The sequence below is a fragment of the Psammomys obesus genome, unplaced genomic scaffold, assembly GCF_907164565.1.
Source record: "Psammomys obesus unplaced genomic scaffold, mPsaObe1.curated_primary_1811, whole genome shotgun sequence".
Taxonomy (NCBI): domain Eukaryota; kingdom Metazoa; phylum Chordata; class Mammalia; order Rodentia; family Muridae; genus Psammomys; species Psammomys obesus.
In genome coordinates, this window is record NW_026590062.1 from 4,339,535 (window position 1) to 4,361,709 (window position 22,175).

Below are 22,175 nucleotides of genomic sequence, written 5' to 3' on the forward strand. Positions count from 1 at the left end.
GAGATGACAAATCTCCAAGAAGGGGACCCCCAGTGAGCCTATTATTCCCAGGTTCCTCTCTTTTCCCACCTTTGTCACCACAGGGTGTCAGAGGTCAGCTGGAAGAGAACCCCCTTAAAAAAAAAGGAGGTGCGTGCCAGGAGTTGGGTGGGTTCGTGGCTATATAGCCCTGCTGCAGCAGTGGGCAGTCAGCGCAGACATGGCACTGGCCCAGGAGCTGTACAGCTTCCCTGCCTCTAAGCTGGACTCCTTCGTGGCTCAGTGGCTGCAGCCAAGCAGGGAATGGAAAGAAGAGGTGCTGGAGAGCGTGCAGGCGGTGGAGCAGTTCCTGAGGCAGGAGAACTTCCATGGAGAACGGGGCCTGGCCCGAGACATGCGGGTGCTGAAGGTGGTCAAGGTAAGCCTGGCTCCCTCCATTCCAGGCCAGGACAGGGAAAGACCCAGGGTCAGAGGGTCTCCTTGCTGTGTCTGACCTCTCAGAACACTACAGCCAGCTGTCTGTCTACAACCTACGGCCTTGAGCAGAATGAACCAGCAGAGAAGCTAACAGCAGACCCCCTTTGGGGAGTAAGGTAGCCTAGACCCTTCATGTTCTGTCATTAAGACGTGTACCTTGTGAGACAGACAGTTCTTTTCCCATTCTACAGAGGAGCCTAACAAAGGCTCAGCAACGTAAGAGTTTACAATGACCACGTGCAATGCAAGGCTTCTCGCTGGATCCTGATATAAAATCTGTAAAATACGGTTTGTGGAGCCTGACATGGGGGTCCACTCCTGCAATCCCAGCACTTGGGAGGTAGAAGCAAGAGGATCATGGGTTAGAAGCCAGCCTAGGTTACATGTCTCAGAAAAGCAGAGAGAGAGAGAATGTTTAGAGACTATTGGTGAATTTTTAAAATGACCTGCATTTTGATTTTTAAAAAAATTGCTGTTTGTCATGTCAAATCTAATTGCAGCTTTTGGGGTGGAGGAGCTCTCTTTTGCAGAATTCACATGCTATCTGTTTCAGGACAAAGTTCCTTGCTGTCTGCTAATCACTTTCAAGCGGTTGTGATGAAGCAGCTGTGGGGGTGGGGTTTAACTGAGCTCTAGAGTACAAACCTAGCATGTCTGAGGCTCTGGGCTCAAACCTTAGTACCAACAAAAGAGAGACGCAGATGTGGCCGGTTCAGATATGTTGAGTGGCTGGGTGGTCTTTGTTTCTTCCTATGTTGGCGTGTTCTAATTTTCTGATCAAAGAAAGCTCCGTAAAATGATGGTTGAGCAAGCCCTGTGGCTTGCCCGGATCCGCACAGCTGCTGTTGGATCTGGGATTTAAATTTAACCACTCAAACCATGACTCCAGTTTCTCACTAAGACTTTTTTTTTTCTTAAATCCTTCCCCCAGCTGCCTCATCTACCCCCTAGCTCAACTCAAGCTAAGCAGAGGTTGACAGAGCCTGGAAGGGGGTGGACAGTTGCAAGCTGAGGACCTGAGTTTCATTCCCAGCAGCTGTAAAGAGCTGAGTGTGGTTGCTCACACTTACAATGCCAGCCCTAGGGAGGCAGAGACAAGAGAATCACTAGGATGTTTCTGACCCATCAGCCTAAATGAATCTGCAAACCGCAGGGCACAGTAAGAGAGCCTGTATCAAAAAATCAAAATGGACAGACTAAGGAATGATACCCAAGGTTGGTCACTGGCCTCCACATGCAGGCGTGCTTAAGAATGTGTGTGTGTGTGTGTGTGTGTGTGTGTGTGTGTGTGTGTGTGTGTCACACACAGACCCAGCTTTGGAGAATTAGCCTCAGCCAATTGTTCATTAAACATTAAGGAGATGGACACACAGAGAGGGTGACATATCACACCAAATTGGTGGCAACATCCAGACTAGAACTGGGACTCTGAACTCCCAGCGTTATTTAACTTTCCCTCTTGGGAAGAATTTAGCAGCCTTGAGCCTCTGCCTTCCTGGAAACCCATTCTGTCTTCAGGGCCTCAGGTCACATGATTTAGAAGCTGCAGTCATAGTTTTGAGACCACGCAGACCGGGATTTGACCCTGGCTTTTCCTCTCATCAGTCGTGTGACTCTGGCTGTGCTGTCCTGTGTCTCAAGCCCTTGTCTGTTCATCTGAGATTGTGGCAGCCTAAAGATTCTCTCAGGGTGCATTCTTAGAAACAAAGGTTTCTCTGTGATACTTGCCCAGGGCAAGAGTCCGTGGGACTCTCTCTTGGGGAAAGACACCTTCTAAGACCACTCCCTCCCTCCCTAGAACAGAAAGTATGTAGGAAGAGGAAGACTCAACAAATAGAGTCTTTATGGTGACAGATGCTAACTGCTGAGCCTCATCTCTCCTCCCCCTTAACCCACTCAATGACAGCCATGCCCAAAGAGCAAGACCCAGTAAGAATGGCTCCTAGACTCAAAGCCTTCACTTCCCCACCCTTGAAGTTCAGAAGGCTGAGCCATCCACAGTCCACCTGAGCTTATCTAAGGAATCGTGTAGATCGCAGGAGTAGATTAGTAGAGCAATCGGGAGTAGATTATAACAGAAACAAATAGTGGAGTCTGTCCTAACCCGTGCTTTCCTCACTGGGAGAGGGAGAGGGCAGTGTAGACATGATCTGACCTGCAGAGGGATCGCCCTTAGCCCACATCCAGAACCAATTTCAGTCCCTTCTCCTGGGGTAGGACTACCAAGTCTGATTACTAGTGGAGTCAGAATGAAAACGGAGACTGAAGACAGCAGGCGCCTGCTCTTTGGGAGTAGGGTGTAGCTCGTGGACACTCTCACAGACGGGACAGGAAGAACCTGCGGCCGTGTCTGCTGACTTTCCTTCGGACTCCCTGCCTGACTGGGAGACCTTGCAAGTGGATTCTGCTCCACTGCCTCCGTATTGGTCACAGGGCCTATCTCTGCGATTAGAAAGGAGATATACATTAAATGACCTTTGTGGGGAGCTGGCGACAGGGGCTGCTCAGCCAGGGACAGCAGTGTTTTAATTCCTGTACTGACTCCACTAAAAAGGAGAGGTAGCCACCCAGAGAATGACTGTCCTCAACAGTCCGACCTCCACCAGACAGGGGTGAGCTAGAGAGCTGAGGGGCTTTGTCAGGGAGGTCGGGGAGGGGGGAGTCTAGACTTCCTCTTCAAAATCATCTGGTTCTGGGGCCAGCAGGATGGCTCAGCATGGAAAGGCACCTACTACCAAGCCTTGACCTGAGTATAATGCTAGGACCCCACATGGTATAATGAGGGAACCAACTTCCACCAGTTGCCCTCTGACCTCCACATGTGTGCCATGGTGTACACACATACACACATCAACCATACAACACACACATACACAACACACACATATACAACACACCCACATAAGCATTACACACCACACACAGAGAGAGAGAAAAAATGAAAACAAACAAACAGACAAACAGGTAAACAGTTCAGCCTTCTGCCATTAAGAGACAGGGAAACTAATGTGTAGGCAGCCATGGAATCGACAAGATAGAGAAAAGACACACTGCTGACTTCCAGAACATGGGGCCCCACCCTGGGCCCCACACCCTGGGCACACAGCTTTTTATCTGATCTTCCCAGTAACCTAACGACTCTCATTGCACCATGGCTGGACAAGACTGGCTCTCCAAAGGTATGCAGGGCCATGGATAAGCTCTGGTGGGGCTTGACTGTACCTGAATTGCTTGGGAGGTTGAATCAGGAGGATCGTGAGTTCAAGGAAGGCCTGAGCTACATAGCAAGTTCCAGGCCGGCTGTAGGCTGCATAGGGAGACCCTATGTCAGAAAAGAAAGCATGAGGAAGCCTGGGTGCTGGTGTCCAGCTGCCACAGATGCCGAGCGCAATGTCCTCCTCCATCTGCCAGCATCTGTGACGTGATGGCAGCGCTTCTCACCTAGCTCGTGTGCAACGGCTGTATCCTAGAGGGATCTGTTGCATGAAGAGCGCCAAGGTTGCCCGGCACGTGGCTGATGGCCTCGGGGTGACAGCGTCCTGTCTTCTGCAGGTGGGCTCCTTCGGGAACGGCACGGTGCTCAGGAGTACCACAGACGTGGAACTGGTGGTGTTCCTGAGCTGTTTCCACAGCTTCCAGGAAGAGGCCAAGCACCACCAGGCTGTTCTGAGACTGATCCAGAAAAGGATATCTTATTGCCAGGACCTGCTGGACCTTGGGCTCAATAACCTGAGTGTGATTGAAGGAGTGCCCAGTGCTCTCTTCTTCACTCTCCGGACAAGGGAGACCTGGGAACCCATCACTGTCACCATCGTGCCTGCCTACAGAGCCCTGGGTAAGGAGAACAGAAGTACATGCATGGCCTGCCCAGGATGACCCCTTGCCTCCATCCTGGGTTTGAGCTGCTGCAGTTTGAGCTGCTTCAAGACTTGGGAAACAGAAACTTAACACAGAGGAACGCTATGTGCACATGACCAATGGTAGCCAGCGATCAGAGGACAGGAATGAGGTGCCCTGGGTAACCACCAGATCATGTTCAGGAAAGGACTTTCTGTGGGAAGAATATTTTGAAAGATCCAGGGGAGAGGGGGAGTCAAATCAGGAACTGTGGGTCCAGTCAGGCATGCAGTAGCACTTTCTGTGTCTGTGAGACCTTTCCCAGAATCGACCTCAGAGATCCAAACCATAGTGAGTTCTGTCTGTCACCTCCCACTGGTTTCAGGCTGTACAGCCTTATTCCATGGATGCTATAAATGATACTCTGCCCACGGAAGAAAGTTATTCACGGCATGTCATGGCCCCGGGTCTCCCCTATGAATACTGAGAAATTTCAATCAATCATCCAGAATGAGAGCTATTGATAAGAGAGACATAAAGGAAAGCGGGAAGTGTTGGGGACATCCAGGGAGGACCCAAGACATGGTAAGCCCAAAGCTGGTTGTCCCAAGTAAGACTCTCGCCAGGCAGGGCACAGTGGCGCACACCTTAAATTTCAGCTCTTGGGGAGGCAAACACAGGAGGATCTCTGTGCGGTTTGAGGCCAGCCTGGTCTACAAATCGAGACCAGGATGACGAGGCTGTTAAACAGAGAAACCCTCTTGAAACACCTCCCCCCGCCGCCACACACAAAAGAATTTCACCAGAAAGACAACTACCCAAGTATCGCTGTAGATAAACCCCAAAGAGTGGCCAGGCCCCTCCCCAATGCCTACTGAGTCCACTTGGGCCTCCCGAATCTCCACTCACTCTTTGCTTCCGTTCTCCACAGGGCCTTCCTGTCCCAACTCTCAGTTACCCTCCGAGGTCTATGTGAATCTGATCAAGGCTAATGGGTACCCAGGAAACTTCTCCCCATCATTCAGCGAGCTACAGAGGAACTTCGTGAAACATCGGCCAACGAAGCTGAAGAGCCTCCTGCGGCTGATCAAACACTGGTACCAGCAGGTGAGGGGCTACCAGGGTGAGGCCAGGAAAAGGCATCGAGGGGAGACAGGGTTGGAGGAAGAGTGGGAGGATGCTAGCACTAACCCACAGTTGCGCTCTCCTTCGGCTGATGTCCACTCCTGTGGTTTCTGAGCATTAAGCCCAACAAGTTCAAGACTAAGGGGAAGAAGGATCCCTTTACATCTATTCCTACTGCCCTGCCGCTCAGAGATGCCGGCCTCTGAGTCCCGGTCAGTGCTGAATGACCGGGTTCTGGGTGACATTTTCAGATGTCACATGTGGGATCTGATAAGAACCCAGTACATTCAATGTAATTGGGTGTGCAGAACTATGTAAACTGAGTAAAGGAAGAATCAGAAACAATCACAACACACACACACCACACGTGCACACAGGTGCTCACGCACATGCATACACATGAGCATGCACAAACGAACACAAACCCGTGGTAGGGAGCAGGCTTCTTATTAGCTAACGAGATGCACTAAGAGAAAGGTGAGGTGTGATGGCACACACCTGTAACCCCGGCACTTGGGAAACTGAGGCAGGAGGATCTAGAGGGACCTAACCTGGGCTACACAGTGAGACTCTGCCTCAAAACAAGTACACAGGAGCGAGAGAGACGGTTCAGCAGTTAAGAGCGCACTCTTAACTCGGGTGCAGAGAACCCGAGTTCAGTCCCCAGCACCCACATCAGGCAGCTTGAAACTGCCTATAACTCCATCTCCAGAGGAGCCGATGCCTCTGGCTTCCACGGATACCCACAGTCACAGGCTCATACATAAACATGATTAAAAATAAAGGAAATCTTTTTTGAAGAGTCTGGTAGAATTTCTACATCAGCCCGTTTTGATGATGCTGTCCATTTTACCTGCGAATATTCATCTCCAGTTACACTTCATCCTTTTGCCATACTGGAATGTGGAAAAAGATCGCCCATGAATGATTATATTATAATCAATCTACTCTTTTTTAAAAATGAGTTGTCAGCTGGGCACAGTGGCACATGCCTGTAATCCCAGCACTCAGGGAGGCAGAGGCAGGCAGATTTCTGTGAGTTGGAGGCCAGCCTGGTCTACAAAGCAAGTCCAAGGACAGCCAGAGTTACAGAGAGAAACCCTTTCTCAAAAACAAACAAACAAATGAACAAAACTTAGCTGTCAGGTGGAATGCTCATCTGTAAGTCCTTCTTGCCCTCCCCCCCACCATACACACCTGAGCTTAGGCTTCATAACCAGGCCTGGCCTTGACAAAACTAAAAGAACTTATGTCTTAGTTTGGGTTACAAATGCTATGATGAAACACCATAACCAAAAGCAATTCAGAGAGGAAAGGGTTTATTTGGCTTACACTTCCACATCATGTCCATCACTGAAGATAGTCAGGACAGGAACTAAAGCAGGGCAGGAACCTGGAGGCAGGAGCTGATGCAGAGGCCATGGAGGGGTGCTGCTTACTGGCTTGCTCCCCATGGCTCGCTCAGCCTGCTTTCTTATAGAACCAGGACCACCAGCCCAGGGATGGCCCCACCCACACTGGGCTGGGCCCTCCCTCATCCATCACTAAGTAAGAAAATGCCCTCCAGGCTTGCCCACAGCCAGATCTTATGGAGACATTTTCTTAATTGAGGCTCCCTCCACTCAGATGACTTTAGCTTGTGTCAAGTTGAGATAAAACTATCCATGACAAGCTAGTATCAGTGGTTTTACATTTAAAAGTATAGGTCAAAAATAAACATAGCAGGGCTGGCTATGTTTACAGATAGATGGCTCAGTCAGTAACATACTTGAGGCACAAACATAACAACCTGAGTCCAGATCCCCATCACCTGTGTAAAAAGGTGAGCACAGCTGCCATCACAGCACAGGAGAGACAGAGACAGGATGCTCCCTGGAGCTTGCTGGCGAGCTTGGTCTAGCCAGTTAGCAAGCTGCCATTCAGTAAGAGAGCCAGTCTCAAAATGTGGAGACCAACAGAGGAAAATATCTCACCCTGACCTCTAGCCTCCAGACCCATGAGTTTGTATTGTTGCACACTTACATGGACAGAACAAAAAGAATTTAAAATCCATCTGGTGAGATGTCTCAGTGAATTAAAGGTGCTTGCCACACAAGCGTGGCGACAGAAGTTTAATCTGGTCCCAGGAACCCATGTGAAGGTTGAAGGAAAGAACTATATGAAGTTAATTCTGACCTCCACACCCACACATGCACAGAGAGAGAGAAAGAGAGGAGGGGGAGGAGAAGGATGATTCAAAAACAGATTATATTCCCCTAAATTTAAAGTCAGACAAAATTTGAAGTCTACTGGGCTAACCTAGGCTCTTAATCCTAAAATGGGGAAACCAAGGCCCAAGGATGGAAAGTAGGTAGAACTAAGCTTAGACTTTGAATTTTCCACCCTGGACCTGGTGCCATCTTCTCACTTAATCTTGGCATCCCTCTCTGTCTCTTCCCCCTCTCTTCCACAGTATGTGAGAGACAAGTGCCCCCGGGCCAACCTGCCTCCTCCCTATGCCCTGGAGCTGCTAACTGTCTATGCGTGGGAGGCAGGCACCCAGGAGGATGCAAACTTCAGGCTGGATGAAGGCCTCGCCACTGTGATGGAGTTGCTCCAGGATCATGAACTCATCTGCATCTACTGGACCAAGTACTACACACTGGAGAACCCAGTCATTCAGGCCTTCATCAGAAGACAGCTCAAAAAAGAAAGGTACGGCCCCTGCTTACCACCAATATCACAGAAAGAAAAAAAAAAAAAAAACCCCACAGCGAGAGACTGGGAGAAATCTAGAATTTATGGCTTGGCTTTATTAAGTATGCACTGAGCCCCCACAGAGACCAGTCAGCATTGAAATCTCAAGTGATCAGATAGCAGTTCAAAGCCGATTAAGATTTCCCAGGGGCCGTAGGACAGATGAGCCTGTTCCTTGTTCCCCAATGCCACCCTCTGCTTTCCAAAAAAGCCATGAGAAAGTACAAAGGCTGAGTCCAGAGCGCTTGCCCAGCGTGCATGGGGACTGGGTCTGATCCCAGCCTGGGCACAGGTGTGGACCGGTAGGAGCTTGTCATCATTTTCATGCCAGGGACAGATGGGGTGTGTCCACAACCCCTGTTCAGGAGGCTAGAGCCGGAGAATCACACCGATGGAGTAACAGTGTGAAAGGCAATCTCAGAAAAAAAAAAAAAAAAAGGACCAAAAGATGTGAGGTGAGGTAGTCAGGAAACTGCTTGGCCTGCAACTATGAGTATCGTGCAGACCCCCTGCGCCTGTGTAAAAATTGTGTGGGGTGTACACCTGTAATCCCAGCTCAGGGAAGCAGAAACAGGAGGCCCCCTGGACCTTGCTGACCAACCGGTATGGCCAGATCTTCAAGCACCAGGAGCAATGGGAGACCCCGTCTCAAAAAAAATAAGGCAGAAAAATAACTGAAGACACCCGCTATCAACCCCTGACTTCGACGTGCATGTATACACTTGCGCGCGCGCACACACAAATTAGATGTCATTTTTCAATTAACACACCAAGAGGAAACTGGTGCGTACCATGTAGACGGCTGAGGGTCACAGAAAATTCATGTTAAGTGTGCTCTCGGTCCATGGTCTGTGCTAGATGCAGCATCAACCATCAGGACGGCAGCTCAAACCACCATTGCCCCACCTACCGCCCTTGGCCTCGATCATATGGTTACAGGCTGGGTTCTAATTGCCAGCACCGGCCTCCCATCACCCCCAGGTCTCCCTTCCCTGGCACACTTCTCCCAGTAGCCCTCAACCAATGGCTTGGCGTTGGTGATAAACACCACGCCCTCCCTGCTGTCCAGTGAGAGCAGGCTGGCTCCTGCCTTCTGCTGACTCCCAGGGTTCCCCCGTGGGTCTCCAGCTGACCTCGGTGTTTGCTCCCGTCCCATCGTCTCCATTTCTTGCTGGTGCATCCCTCTGTGTCTTCCACATCAATCAAGTCCTCAGCTGTGGATCTGCTTCAGGAGAATCCAGCCTCCAGAGCCCTTGTCAATGGAGACTTTGTATTGAGGTTTTTCAGTACTCTTGTGTCATCCCTGAGCGGTCTGTTATTTGTTTTGCAAGGAAGAAAAGCCAGGTACCCTCATAGAGGACCTATTCTTGGGAACTGGCTTCCGGGTCTTAAGCAGATCGGAATCTCTGCGTCCCTCTTGCTGCTCTTCTCTCCTCCTCCCCCCTTCCTTTGGTTCTCCTTCCCGACCTGCTCTACTCAGTTCTTCCCAGTTAGAGGCCTTCATCATCCCTGGTGGAACCCGCAGGGGAAAACTGCCCGATCCCTGCACACAGCCAGCACAGTGGCGCCCCTGCTGGGTCATCTGCCAAGCTGAAAGAATGAGCCCATCTGTGCCCCAGCCCTGGGGACAGCTCAGACTGCTCACTGATCATCAGGGTCAGATAACTATGGGATGCCAGGATCCTCAGGCATAGAGCTCAAGGTGTCCGGTCCACTCAGTAGCCTGTTTTCACCTTCTGTCACAGTGGCAAAGTCCCAAAGTCAAAGAACACAAAGTGTAGCTCTTACTTATGAGCTGGGGTTCACCTCAGGCAGTCTCCTAAGGGGGCCAGTCAAACTCTGCTCAGACTCTGCTCATGCCGGTAATGTTTCGTCATTGAGGGTTTGCATACCGAAGAGATATCTTAGAGACAGCCGGAGCTCTGCCCTGTTGAGGCAGTAGAATTAGAACAGCCAAGAGCCTTCTCTATCAACCATGAGAATTTAAGGTCAGCTGGGTGGTGGTGGCGCACACCTTTAGTCCCAGCACTCCGGAGGCAGAGGCAGGCAGATCTCTGAGCTTGAGGTTAGCCCTATAGAGTGAGTTCCAGGACAGTCGGGGCTACCCAGAAAAACCCTGTCTCAAGGGGGGAAAAGGGAGGAAAAAAGAGAAAGAGAAAGAGAAAGGGAAAGAGAAAGAAAGAGAAAGGGCAGGTGAATTTAAGGTCTATATCTCTGGTCCCTCACCCCCACAACAGGGATAACAATAACAATGATACCTTTTAGAATTGTTGGGAGGATTAAGGCAGGCCCACTCAGGTTCTGGTTCAATGCTTCAAAAGTGATTGATAGATATTGGTGGTGTCACTGTTATCAAAGGCCATTCAGCAAATTTGTCCTCAAACTAGTATAGCTTGCTATGACCTCGAGAGGCCTCCCCTGCCAGAGTGGACCTCTGCTATTGCTCTGGGGTGCATCACGCAGCCTCAGTCACCCTCTCCATCCCTCAAATTCTTTGAAACTCCCCAGAGTGTTCTCCTCAAGAAGAAGAGTCCTTGAGGAATCTCCTCATCTCCATGCCCTCGCTGTCTAGCGATACCCAGTCAAGGCCCCTGACTGACAGCTCTGGGGATGCAGGGATGCTTAGTGGCTGGAAAGGATGCTGGCTGGCGAGCATCTTCCTGGCCTACAACTTCCAGACCAGAAAGAGCCTGAGCATCCTATTTCTGTGTTTCAGGCCCATCATCCTGGACCCAGCAGACCCAACCCACAATGTGGCGGAAGGGTACAGATGGGACATAGTTGCTCAGCGGGCCAACCAGTGTCTGAAGCAGGACTGTTGCTATGACCACAGGGACACCCCGGTCCCCAGCTGGACTGTGAAGGTAATGGTTCCTCCCAGCCTGACACTCTGAACGGTACACCTGCACAGCATTGCTTCTTCCCCCAGTTAGGTGCCTGTGGAGCACAGCACTTCAGAGGAGGAAGTCGTCCACGACACACACACACCCCGGCAGCTCTCAACCTGGGCATTCTTTGACTTTCTAAGCCTTGAGATCCTGACCATTCATCCTGACACTTTTCCTGCCATGATCACCGTGTGCCCATAAGTCAAGTCACTCAGCCTTTAGTGCCGGCACTGGACTTGGGGTTGGGGGCAGAGGGAGGAGGAAGCATGGAAGGTCCAGAAATAGAACACGACCTGTGCCCTTGAGGAACTCATGCAACACTGTTAGAAACGAGCTGAAACAAGTTTGTGCAAACCTGCTAGACAGATTACCAGAAAAGATAAGACTCTTAGAAAATAAAAAATGCAAAGAAATGCCTATGGGCTGTCTCCGTTGGTCTCCACGGGCAATTCTATAAAAAGGCTGTATTTCATCGGTGGCTTCATCATTTGTTACTGTAAGTAGTACGGGTCCATTCTATAGAAGAGCAAGCCGAGGCTCCAGAGAGTTAAGCCCGAGAATCGAGTTCATAGTGCTAAGAGGCAACAAAGCCAGGTTCTGTCAGATCTTTAATGAGGCTCCGGAAATAGGCGACAAACGTTAGCTAGAGTCACCAGACAAGATTTGTGCAGGAGCTTCAAGCTGGTTGGTTGGTTTGTGAAACAGGGACTATGTAGTCTTGGCTGGCCTGGAGCTTGTATATAGACCAGGCTGGCCTTGAACTCACTCAGATCCCCGTTTTGAGAACTGGAGTGACACATATCTGTCACCCCCCCGCTTGACTGAAAGGTCTTTCTTTCTTGAAAACTTTACAACCCTAGCTTTAGAGTCTTTCAGAACCCCGCTGTGCCCTCCATCCCTTCTGTCAGGCTGTGAACACTGAACACCAGGCAGGCACGGTCACTTTGTCTGCCAAGAGGGGGGAGAGCCAACCTCACGGCACTGAAAATGTACTCCCGGGAGGTGCCCAACACAGCCTACAAAGTTATTGGCACTCCCTAAATGTTTGCTGATGATAAGGAGAAGGAAGAGGAGAAGGTGGGGAGAGAAAGAGGAGGGGAAGAGGAGGAAGAGAAGAAGGGGAAGGGGGAGGAGAAAGCTGTTTTTGCTATTACAAAGATGGAAGGGCATTTGTGAGCCATCAGACAGAAATGTGAGCCTAATCCTAGCCTCCTCTCTTGCAGAGAGCACCGGATATCCAGGTGACAGTGGAGCAGTGGGGTCACCCCAATCTAATCTTCTGGGTGAACCCATATGAACCCATAAAGAAACTTAAAGAGAAAATCCGACTGAGCCGGGGCTACTCGGGCCTGCAGCGCCTGTCCTTTCAGGAGCCCGGCGGCCAGCGGCAGCTCATCAGAAGCCATTGTTCTCTTGCCTACTACGGGATCTTCTCCAACACCCACATCTGCCTGTTGGAAACCATCTCCCCTGAGATCCAGGTCTTTGTGAAGAACCCGGATGGTGGGAGCCATGCCTATGCCATCCACCCCCTCCACTTTGTCCTGAGCCTGAAACAGCAGATTGAAGACAGGCAGGGCCTTCGAAGCCAGGAGCAGCAGCTGGAGTTCCAGGGCCATGTCTTGGAGGACTGGTTTGACTTTAAATCCTATGGCATCCAAGACAGTGTCACCCTCATCCTGTCCAAGAAGAGGGAGGGGAGAGCTCCATTCACACCCAGCTAGTTTCCTCTATCGATGTCTCTGTGCTTTCACTCACTGTCTTATTCTTAGACTTAGCCCAGTGGTCCTCCTTTCTAGACCTCTGCTGGGATGGTCCAAGTCTTGGTACCCAGCGAGTAGGGAACCAGGAGGGGTGTGAGAAGTCATATGAAATCAGACAATAGCTGGGCATTCGGTGTGACAGTGGAATTCTGCAGCCACCTGGGAGGCCAGACCAGGACTTCTTCGATCTTCATGGCCACACTGTCAGGACACGGGTCAGTAAATGGCAGTCTCTCTAATAAGCTACTCTCATTTGTTCAGAGGAAGCCAAACAAGCTTCCCAACCAGTCACAGGGATTGTAATTGGTTGTCCCACCTCCAAGTTCCCCACACCAACAACCTCCAGGGTCTATCTGAAGCCTTCCCCTGCCCCCCAACTCAAGTCAGCCTGCCTCTCACTATCCAAGGCAAGGTAGGGCATCACGTTCCTTTTAAACTGAGAATAAACAGCCTTTGTTTCTTCACATCTGAGCGGTCTTCATTTACAGCCACAAATGCCTCTCAACTTTGGGGACTAATGAATACAGGGAAACTGAGATGAAAAGAGACAAAGTCTGGGAGACTAACGCTATTTTAAAAATTCATGTTGGGCATGGTATCTCGCCTTGGGAATCCCAGCACTTGGGAAACAGAGGCAGGTAGATCCCTGTGATCTGAAGGCCAGCCTGGTCTACATGGTGAATTCTAGACCAGCCAAGTCTCCATAGTGAGACGCTGAACTCAAAGTTTTCTGCCCCTACCTCCTAAAACCCACACACAAACAGAAAATAATTATTCAGAGACAAAGGAAAAACAACCTGATTTTTATTGCCAAAGGATATTGTGCTTGGGTTTATGCTACATCTTCCTTGTGATCTGTTTTCTGGTGGACTTACCATAGCTTCAAGTTCACTTCACAACTGGTTTTCAAAAACCTCTGGGCAATTTAACTATACTATTCTATATATTTTCTGGCTGTTTTGCCTCCAGGGACTGAAAGAGTCTCTTTACCAAAGGGTTAACAGGCTAGCTCAACTCAGACCTTCATATACTTCACATTACATCCCACACTGTAGGTACTACACAAAAGGAATGAACAGGGCTGAGGCAGATCATCTGGCAGAGCACTCACCAGGCACCCATGGAGTCCCTGATTTGATCCCCAGCACTTCCAGGTATGGTGGCGTGTGCCTGTAATACCAGCACAGAGACAGGAAGATGAGGAATTCAGTCATCCTCGGCTACATAGTAGGTTGGGGGCCAGCCTGAGCTACATGTGCCTCTGTCTCAAAAGAAAAAAAAATGCTCTAGATGAATAAGTTTTGCTCCATTTACCCTCCTGTAGCAAAAAACTACAAATTCAGTAGTTTATAAATAACAACAACAAAATAATAACAAGCATTTGTTTCTCACTGAGAAGTTCAAGATTGTTGGCACCTGGCGCGACCTCTTGCTGGCTTATAGATGGCAGCTTCTCACCAGGTCCTCATGTGGCAGGAGAGAAAGGCAGACCTCTGAGAGCATTGATGGCAGGGATAAAGGCTCTGTTCCCTTTTGATCATCTCCATCTCTTGATACCATCAGAACAGAAGGCAGGGGTTCAGCAAAGAAATTTTCAAGAGAGTCAAACATTCGATCATAGCAGCCTTTTTTTTTTTTTTTTTTTTAATTTACTGACTGGGCAGTGGTGGCACAAGCCTTTAATCCCAGACTTGGGAGACAGAGGCAGGCCTATCTCTGAGTTTGAAGCCAGCCTGGTCTACAGACTGAGTTCCAGGACAGCCAGGGCTACACAGAGAAACCCTGTCTTGAAAAAAGGCGGGGAGGTAGGTGGGACTATTGCTCATTCAGTAAATCATTTACCTTTGCAAGGATCTGAGTTCCAAATAAACACCAAGCATGGTGATGCACACTTGTGATCCTAGCGCCAGGGAAGGAGCCAGGCAAATTCCTAGGGCTTGCTGGCCTGTGTGTACATTCATCTGCATACACATAAACATGCACACATGCACACATATGCATGCACATGTCCACCTATGTGGACATGCATCTGCATACACAAACATGCATATGTGAACACACATGACAAAAGACAAAAGCAAATTTGCATGTTAATGAGATGGATGTGCTTGCTTACTTTTACATAAATACTGCCTAAATGTCTGATTCCACGGACACAGAAATTCCTCAGTGTTTGTCAGGGTAGATCAGTATTTTGGTCTTATCCTCGTCAATGCTGAGAATGCCTCTTCTCGTAAATACATTGTGAGAAAGGGCAGACACGTGTTTAGGGTCATTTCAGAAGTTGTTAAAAAACGCTGTCCTAAACCCAGGCTGAAAGTCAACCATTTTTCTAATGACACTCAAGTTAGTAACCCAAATGGTAACTTTACAATCAGATATTCTAATAAAAAAACAATCAAAAGGTGTAATAATTTGATATGTGCCACGGAATGACAGTAAAAAGTTCTTTGTTTTCTGCAATTAAACTGTCGTGTTTCCTAAGGGCAGAAACGTTTATGTGTAAGAACACCGTCCTTGGCATGCATTATTCTCACAGCTGGGCCAAGAAGTTTCAGCACTTGTCGGCGTTATGCGGCATGAAGACACAGTGCCGAGTATGCACAGCGTGTTTCCAGTGCGGCAGGAAAGTCATGCAAGCGCCAGTTCATCACATGCTTGGTTGCAAAATCATTTTCACTCCTTGCACATTCAGAAACCTTGACTATTGCCATATTTTTTATGACCCTCCACATTCATTTCCCCATACTGCAAGATGGTGGGGCCCACCAAAATCACAGTATTTCCCAGAGGAGCCGATCATCTGACCGGCCTTACACTCACTTTACCTACAAGTCAGCGGAGAGGTTTAAACACCGTGCTCTGCATTTTAAACAAGTTCTCCAGGGCTAATCTGCAGGTGTGTCATGGACTGGCTCTAAGGGGTTAGCCTCAGCAACTCTAGGAGTCATTCTGATTTGTTTCTTTGTAAGAGCCTCAGAGTCTACAGTTTAGCAATCTTCCTAAGATCAAAATATGAACTTAAAAAGGTGGCAATTTCATCAAATCGCAAATAAATGCTTTTTTTCTTTAAAAAGAAGTAATCCTTCTGTCACTGCCTCCTTGCTTGACTTAAGGATATTATCGTTGACTATGAAAAGAAAAGAGAATAGGAGAGAGAATGGAAGGAAAGAAAGAAAAGGAAAAGAAAGAAAAGAGAGAGGAAAGAGGAAAAAAAAGGAAAAGAAAAGAAAGGAAAGAAAAAAGGAAAGGAAAGGAATTTAAAGGAAAGGAAAGAAAAGCAAAGGAAAAAGACGATTGGAGAAGGTGGTGGTGCCTTGGACCCTTCTAGAGCTCATCTTTCAGTACGGATACCCGCCAATGGTAGTCTGAGAACTACAACCCCCATGATGCTTTGACGTGGGTCATGTGAAAGGGAAGGACAAATCAAAAATGGACGCTTTCCCCATAATCCTTTGCAGCATCTCAAGATGGTGGCGCCCAGTGGTACCATGAGCGATTCGGAGAGCAGCAGCAGCAGCAACAGTGATGCCGAGGAGCTGGCGCGGTGCCGCGAGGCGGCGACGCCCGCCTGGGGGCTGGAGCAGCGCCCGCTGGAAGCAGAGAAACCCAGAGCCGGTAGGCGGCTGCCCGAAGGGCCGGGTTCCTCTCCTGGGGCCTGAAAAGGATGCATGGTGGAGGAGCAGCCTCCGCGACTTGATGTCTTCGAGGCGTTTTCTTCAGAAAGCTTCTGAGACCACTTGGGGATCAGATTCACACCGAGGGCGGAGGGTGATTCCTTTATTCCAGCGGAGGCGGCTGAGGCACCTGAGTGTCTCCTGACGGCGCTTTCCTCCGTGCGTCCTCGTTGCCACCCTCTGGGAAGGTAGCTACCTGAGATGACCGAGCTGCACCCTGTCCTGTATTATCAGAATTCTGCCTTTCCCGGCCCCCACATGCTGTCCCACTCTGACTGAGGTCACCAGTGAGTATATCTAACCGAGATTCCCCAGCAAACTGGAAATGAATCCAAAATCTGCCAGTATAGGGATTCTTATCATGGTTAGAAAATCCGACAGTTCCTATTATTTGGAATAGAAAGAATACTGCATTTTACTTTCATTAACTCCTAAATGAAATTTAACGTAATTTTTCTTCATGCATGTGAGCAACAAGCCACAATCATTTGACAAAACCTGCAGCTTTTATTCAGCAGCTGTCACCATATTGTTATGTCTTGTTTTTTCGAGAGATGCTTTCTCTGTATAGCCTTGGCTGTCCTGGAGTTGGCTCTGTAGATCAGGCTGATCTCGAACTCATAGACATCCACCAGCTTCTGCCTCCCAAGTGCTGGGGTCAAAGGCGTGCACCACCACTGTCTGGCTCCATTACAGTTTTTTACAGATATAGTGAAGTATTTTATTTACAGTACAATGTTGGTAAGAAGTCATTTACATTCTTCTCTACTTCAAAGTTCCTGTAATGTTTAGAGCCATCTCTAGATCAGTGAGACGGCTCAGCAATTGCCACACAAGCCTGGGAACTGGATTCCCAGAACCCATGGTGGAAAGAGAGAACTGACTCCCAAAACTTGTCCTAGGACTTTAGACACACAACAACAATATTATCATTTCAAGTCTAGGAAGGGAATGAACATGAAAACAAAAATATAATACTAACTATGAAAGGTGATTTTATTTGTTTGAGACAGGGTCTCTCTGTATAGGCCTGACTGTCCTGGAACTCACTCCGTAGACCAGTTTGGCCTTAAACTCACAGAGATCCACCTGGCTCTGCCTCCTGAGTGCTGGGATTAAAGGTGTGCGCTGCCAAGCCTGGTTTAAAAAGTGATCTTTAAAATCTGTATTATATTTTATTGTGTGTACGCACAGGTACGCATGTGCACACACATGCTACAGTACACATATGGAGGTCAGAAGTCACTTGTCTCCTATCATGTGGGTCCTGGGGATCAGACTGAAGTTGGTAGGCTGAGCGGCAAGTGCCAGGTGAATAATCTTGTCATCCCTGAAAGGTAATCACCTCATTTTATAGATGTAAGAAACAAAAGTGTTGTGAGTTAAATGACTCACCCTGGGCCTGGAGTTTGACACTGTTTCTGTTTTGGGGGAGGACCTGTCCATCTCTCTGTACTCGTAATGGGGGCAACTCCTCATGCCTTTTGCGCTTGAGAAGACAGATGTCCGTCTCCCACACACCCACCTCCAGGGGAAGCAGGCATTTGAGAGCACACTGGCAGAGAAGTGTCTCAGGCAGGCCCGCTGCGCATACATAAAGGCATCGGCACAATGGTGACCCTGGGCTTAATGCTCCCTGCTGTACGTCATGCTGAGAGCCATCAGAGCCATCTTTCAGCATCTCACCTGTATAACAGCTAGCCTGTCACATCCTCAGACTCCTCAGTGATGTGAACAGAACCCCTGTCTGCCCTTGGCCTCTTCTGTCTCGTTCTGTCCAGTGGCCTGAGATACTCTATAAAAACCTGAGCCAGTTTGTATCACTGGAGGCCCAGGTCTTCACATTGGCCTCCTGGGCGGTCTGAGTAATCTAGCCCCCGCAAAAAAGTCTCTCTCTCTACTCCTCTCCTAGCCATGCTGGCCTCTAGCTAGCTCTCGGTACCACAGGTTCCTGCCTTGGCAGACTTCCTTCCTGGTGCCTGAAGACTCTCCCAGGTACCCACTTGACTCACCCCTTTATGTCTCTCAGATACCTGCCCAACAGTCTTACAAAGCCTTCCTTTCCACCTTTGGAGGAAGAGACCCCTACACTGTGCTCCTCGCCTTTTGTTTTGTGGTTTTTATAAGCTATTACTATTCTCCAGTTTTATATTGCATTAAAGTGTCGCTTAGCATCTGCTTTCACCAAGAACACAAGTCCTCAGAGGACACCTTCATCTGTCTAAGTGTCCAGCAGGTAGGGTATTCAGCATTTGTTCAGCGGACTCCACCGCCCTCGGCATCCCCAGTCATCAGCTCTCCCACCACGTACAGCCTGGCACAAGCACTCAGTAAACCGTAGACAGATTGCACTTGGGCTTGCCTGGTAAACATTAACTGGGCCTCTGGAACCAAATGACCTGTACCCTCTTTCCACCTCCCGTCATATCAGCTGTTGGTCACGCATGAACTCAAGGCTAGCCTGAACTACAACAAAACCTCATTTCAAAAAAAATTGGGTTTTAGACTCTAGTCTAAATTATTTTACATGTCTTTGACTTTAGCTGTTTTGCAGAATGGGGATAATGATCACCTCTCAAATGGAAATGGGGGACTGTCCTTGAGTTACACGTGCAAGTCACTTACGTACACAGCCACTGTCACTCTTAAGCACCGCATTCTTATTGCTCCACAGGTGCTGCGGGGAAACAAGCACCAGCCTCCCAGCCAAGCCGCAGGTACTGTGTGTTCTGCATAGACGCTTCTTTGAGTCAGTGAACAAATATCCCCTGCGCGTGCCAGATGCTAGGTCAGACCACAGGGTGTCAGAGGGAACAAGACAAGCAGTCCCTCCCTTGAGGGCAGCTTCTAAATGACAACTTGTGCGTGTGTTACAGGCGTGAGGTGAACCAGCATGACGAAGATGGCAACGAGCTTCAGACTACTCCTGAGTTCCGAGCCCATGTGGCCAAGAAGCTGGGCGCGCTGCTGGACAGGTGAGCAGGAGTACACTTTATCTCATGATCCTTTTGCCTCAGCCTCACAATTCTGGGATTACAACCATTGTGCCCCAAACCCAGGGAAAAAAAAAAAATAAAAGAGAGAAAGAGAAAGAAAAGAAATAAAATTTTTCAAATTTAAAGACAAAAGGTACTTTTGGTATTACCCTAAATGTCATCCTGAGTGTGGCACCTCCTCTCCCTCAGCTCCATCGCCATCTCAGAAGTATGGAAGAAACCACGAGAGGAGGAGGTACAGCAGGCGGCAGGCGAGGACGGTGAGTCCTTAAAGTGCTGATAACAGCTGCCATAGGGCCACAGGGCCAGCAGCAGCACAGGTTTCTTTTTGCATCTGCTGTCCCCGCACTCTGAGGCAGGCATTATGGCACCCCATTTCCAGAATGAGCTAGCTCTGAGAACCCCCACTTGTCCTTGTACACAGAGAAGCACTATGCCTTCTTATTCCAGTCTTTCCCACCCACCCTGTCTGATTCTGTCCCGTGGCCTCATTGGAGGCTGATGCAGGCAAGAGACTCAACTGCTGACTTCTAGAAGCCTCTGAAGGCTAGGTGGGGTGACACACACTTTTAATTCCTGCTCTTGAGGCAGAGGCAGGTGGATCTCTGTGAGTTAAAGGCCAGCCTGTTCTACATAGCGTGGCACTGTCTGAAAACAAAGTTCACCAGAAGCCCCTGAAGCTTGCCGTCTAAATGTGGCAGTCAGTGGGTGCCCCTCCAGCCTCCCACCCTCTGGCTCTCTCTCTTACACTCACACAGAAGACATGTCTGAGCCCTTGCCACTAGACTGGGAGTCCCTCAGGACAGGCTGCAGCCTCAGCACCAGGGTCTGCCTCTGCTCTACCAACAGCTGACTCTGACTCTGTCCTTGTGGTTCTTAGGCTTCCGCCTCTTCTTCACATCCATCCCCGGAGGCCACGAGAAGGAAGCTTCTCCGAGACCCCACAGGAAGCGCCAGCCCCCCAGCTCCAGGTGAGAGCTCACAACCTCTCCTTGCCTCTCCTGGCTGAGCCCGTGGAATAGCTAGGTAGCCCCAGTCAGGTCCATACCAAAGGGAGAGACCGATTGGGTAACAGTACGAAGTATGCCCCAGCAGGAAGTGAGCAGGGTCCTCCTGGGGAGCTAGTCTTCACCAGCAGCCATCTTGGGCCAGGTTCCTCCCTTTATCATCCTTCCCTTTGAGAAGCTCTGTGAGGTTTGGGCATTATCGGGGTCCTCCTTGTAGATTAGAGTACCGAGGGTCAGAGAGTTCAGGTACTTGATGCAGTCACGTGACCGACAAGCAGCGAAGCTGACCTTGGAGCCCGAGTGTGCCTCTCCTCTAAGTCTGAGCTACTTGGCTGCCACCGCAGCACCGAGGCCCATCCAGATGCCAGCTAACCTGACTCCTGTCCCCAGCAGCAGTGAGGACAGTGGCGAGGAATGGCAGCGCTGCCGGGAGGCGGCTGTGTCTGCGTCAGATATTCTCCAGGAGTCAGCCATACACTGCCCTGTCAAGGTGGAGAAGGAGGCCAAGAAGAAGAAGAAGAAGAAGAAGAAGAAGAAGAAGAAGAAGAAGCTGAAAAAGAAAGCCCAGGAGGAAGCTGACATTGACTTGGCTGGAGCCACAGGCCTAAAACAGGTAAAGGAAGCAGGCAGCATCAACGGGGACCCGGTGACACTGGGGACCAAGAAGAAGAAAAGGAAGAAAAAGGCCAAGAAAGCCAGAGCGGCTTCCCCTAGCCCACCAGCAGAGTGTGCAGTGGCTGAGCCTGAGAACTGACCCCAGGCTGTAGGTACCATGGCTACTAGCCCTGAGGATGAAGCACCTGTGGGGTCAAGACAGAGCCAAGCCACACTCCCCCCAGGTTCCAGCATTGACTCTGCCCACAAATGACTTCAGCTGGGCTTTGCTCAAGAGTCCACACAGAGAAGCCGGTGTGTGGGGAGAAGCCTGGATGGACTTGCGGTTCCAGAGCCTTCCGTCACCTCAGGAAGAACGGCTCTTTCAGCTTTTGAGACTGAATCTCAGAGCTTCCATCTCCCCCACCTGCCAAGCCCAGTGTGACTATGGTCTTTAAGAATGAGGGGAGAAGGCTCCAAGCTACTAAGGCCCAGAAAAACTTTTGTGCCTCTCCCCCAGCCTATGTCCCCCAGACATAACATTGTGTGGAAAAGAAGGAAAGCTATTCCCCACCTTTTTTTCCCCCCACAGTTTTCTTCCCCCAGATTTGTTACTAAGCTATCCATAATGACATGTCTAAGTCAGTTCATTCCCTGAAAACCGGGTGCCAGAGTGCTGAGGGCCTACTTAGTGGTGGGGTGCAGGCTTGGGTACAAGGCCCCAAGTTTTGCCTACCAGCATCAAAGAGAAAAAGGAAATTAAATTACCAGGTAACCCCAGATGTAGACTGGGTACTATCCCTGGTCAGTACTGATCCTTTTTGTTTATTGTTTGTCTGAAAGAGTCTCTAACTCCAAACTGGCCAGCTTCCTGTCTGGCCTCCTATGTGGTAGGGTTACAAGAATGAGCCATTGGTGCTGTGCTATTGTTTGAGTGCTGGGGATCAGACCTATGGCCTCACACTTCCAAGTCGAGTGTTCTACTGCTGAGCCGCATCCTCAGTGCGGAATGTTAAGGGGACATCTTAAATACAAACCACATGTGGGATCCTTCCACCCACACCCCAGATCTGCTTCTTCACCCAGCCTCAAGACT

At 49.5% G+C, this 22,175-nt stretch overlaps 2 protein-coding genes across 4 annotated transcripts; both read left to right on the forward strand.

The window, feature by feature from the left end:
• LOC129676102 (2'-5'-oligoadenylate synthase-like protein 1) lies at positions 1-13,269 on the forward strand. 2 transcript variants are annotated; one of them, XM_055606407.1, is made up of 6 exons: positions 16-397; positions 4,009-4,291; positions 5,225-5,400; positions 7,871-8,112; positions 10,871-11,018; positions 12,266-13,269. In XM_055606407.1, exons 1-6 carry the CDS (start codon positions 200-202, stop codon positions 12,764-12,766), a joined length of 1,548 nt encoding a protein of 515 aa, XP_055462382.1. In that variant the 5' UTR covers positions 16-199; the 3' UTR covers positions 12,767-13,269. The 2 variants fall into 2 exon arrangements, with proteins under 2 accessions (XP_055462383.1, XP_055462382.1); XM_055606408.1 differs by lacking the exons at positions 7,871-8,112; positions 12,266-13,269 and having other exon boundaries at positions 1-397; positions 10,871-10,981.
• Positions 13,270-16,271: 3,002 nt separating this feature from the next.
• Positions 16,272-21,894, forward strand: CUNH12orf43 (chromosome unknown C12orf43 homolog). Of its 2 annotated transcripts, none has more exons than XM_055606212.1 (6): positions 16,272-16,423; positions 19,157-19,199; positions 19,359-19,457; positions 19,668-19,738; positions 20,359-20,449; positions 20,876-21,894. In XM_055606212.1, the coding sequence occupies exons 1-6, from the start codon at positions 16,276-16,278 to the stop codon at positions 21,237-21,239; spliced, it is 816 nt and encodes a 271-aa protein (XP_055462187.1). In that variant the 5' UTR covers positions 16,272-16,275; the 3' UTR covers positions 21,240-21,894. The 2 variants fall into 2 exon arrangements, with proteins under 2 accessions (XP_055462187.1, XP_055462188.1); XM_055606213.1 differs by having other exon boundaries at positions 20,879-21,894.
• Positions 21,895-22,175: the final 281 nt, after the last annotated feature.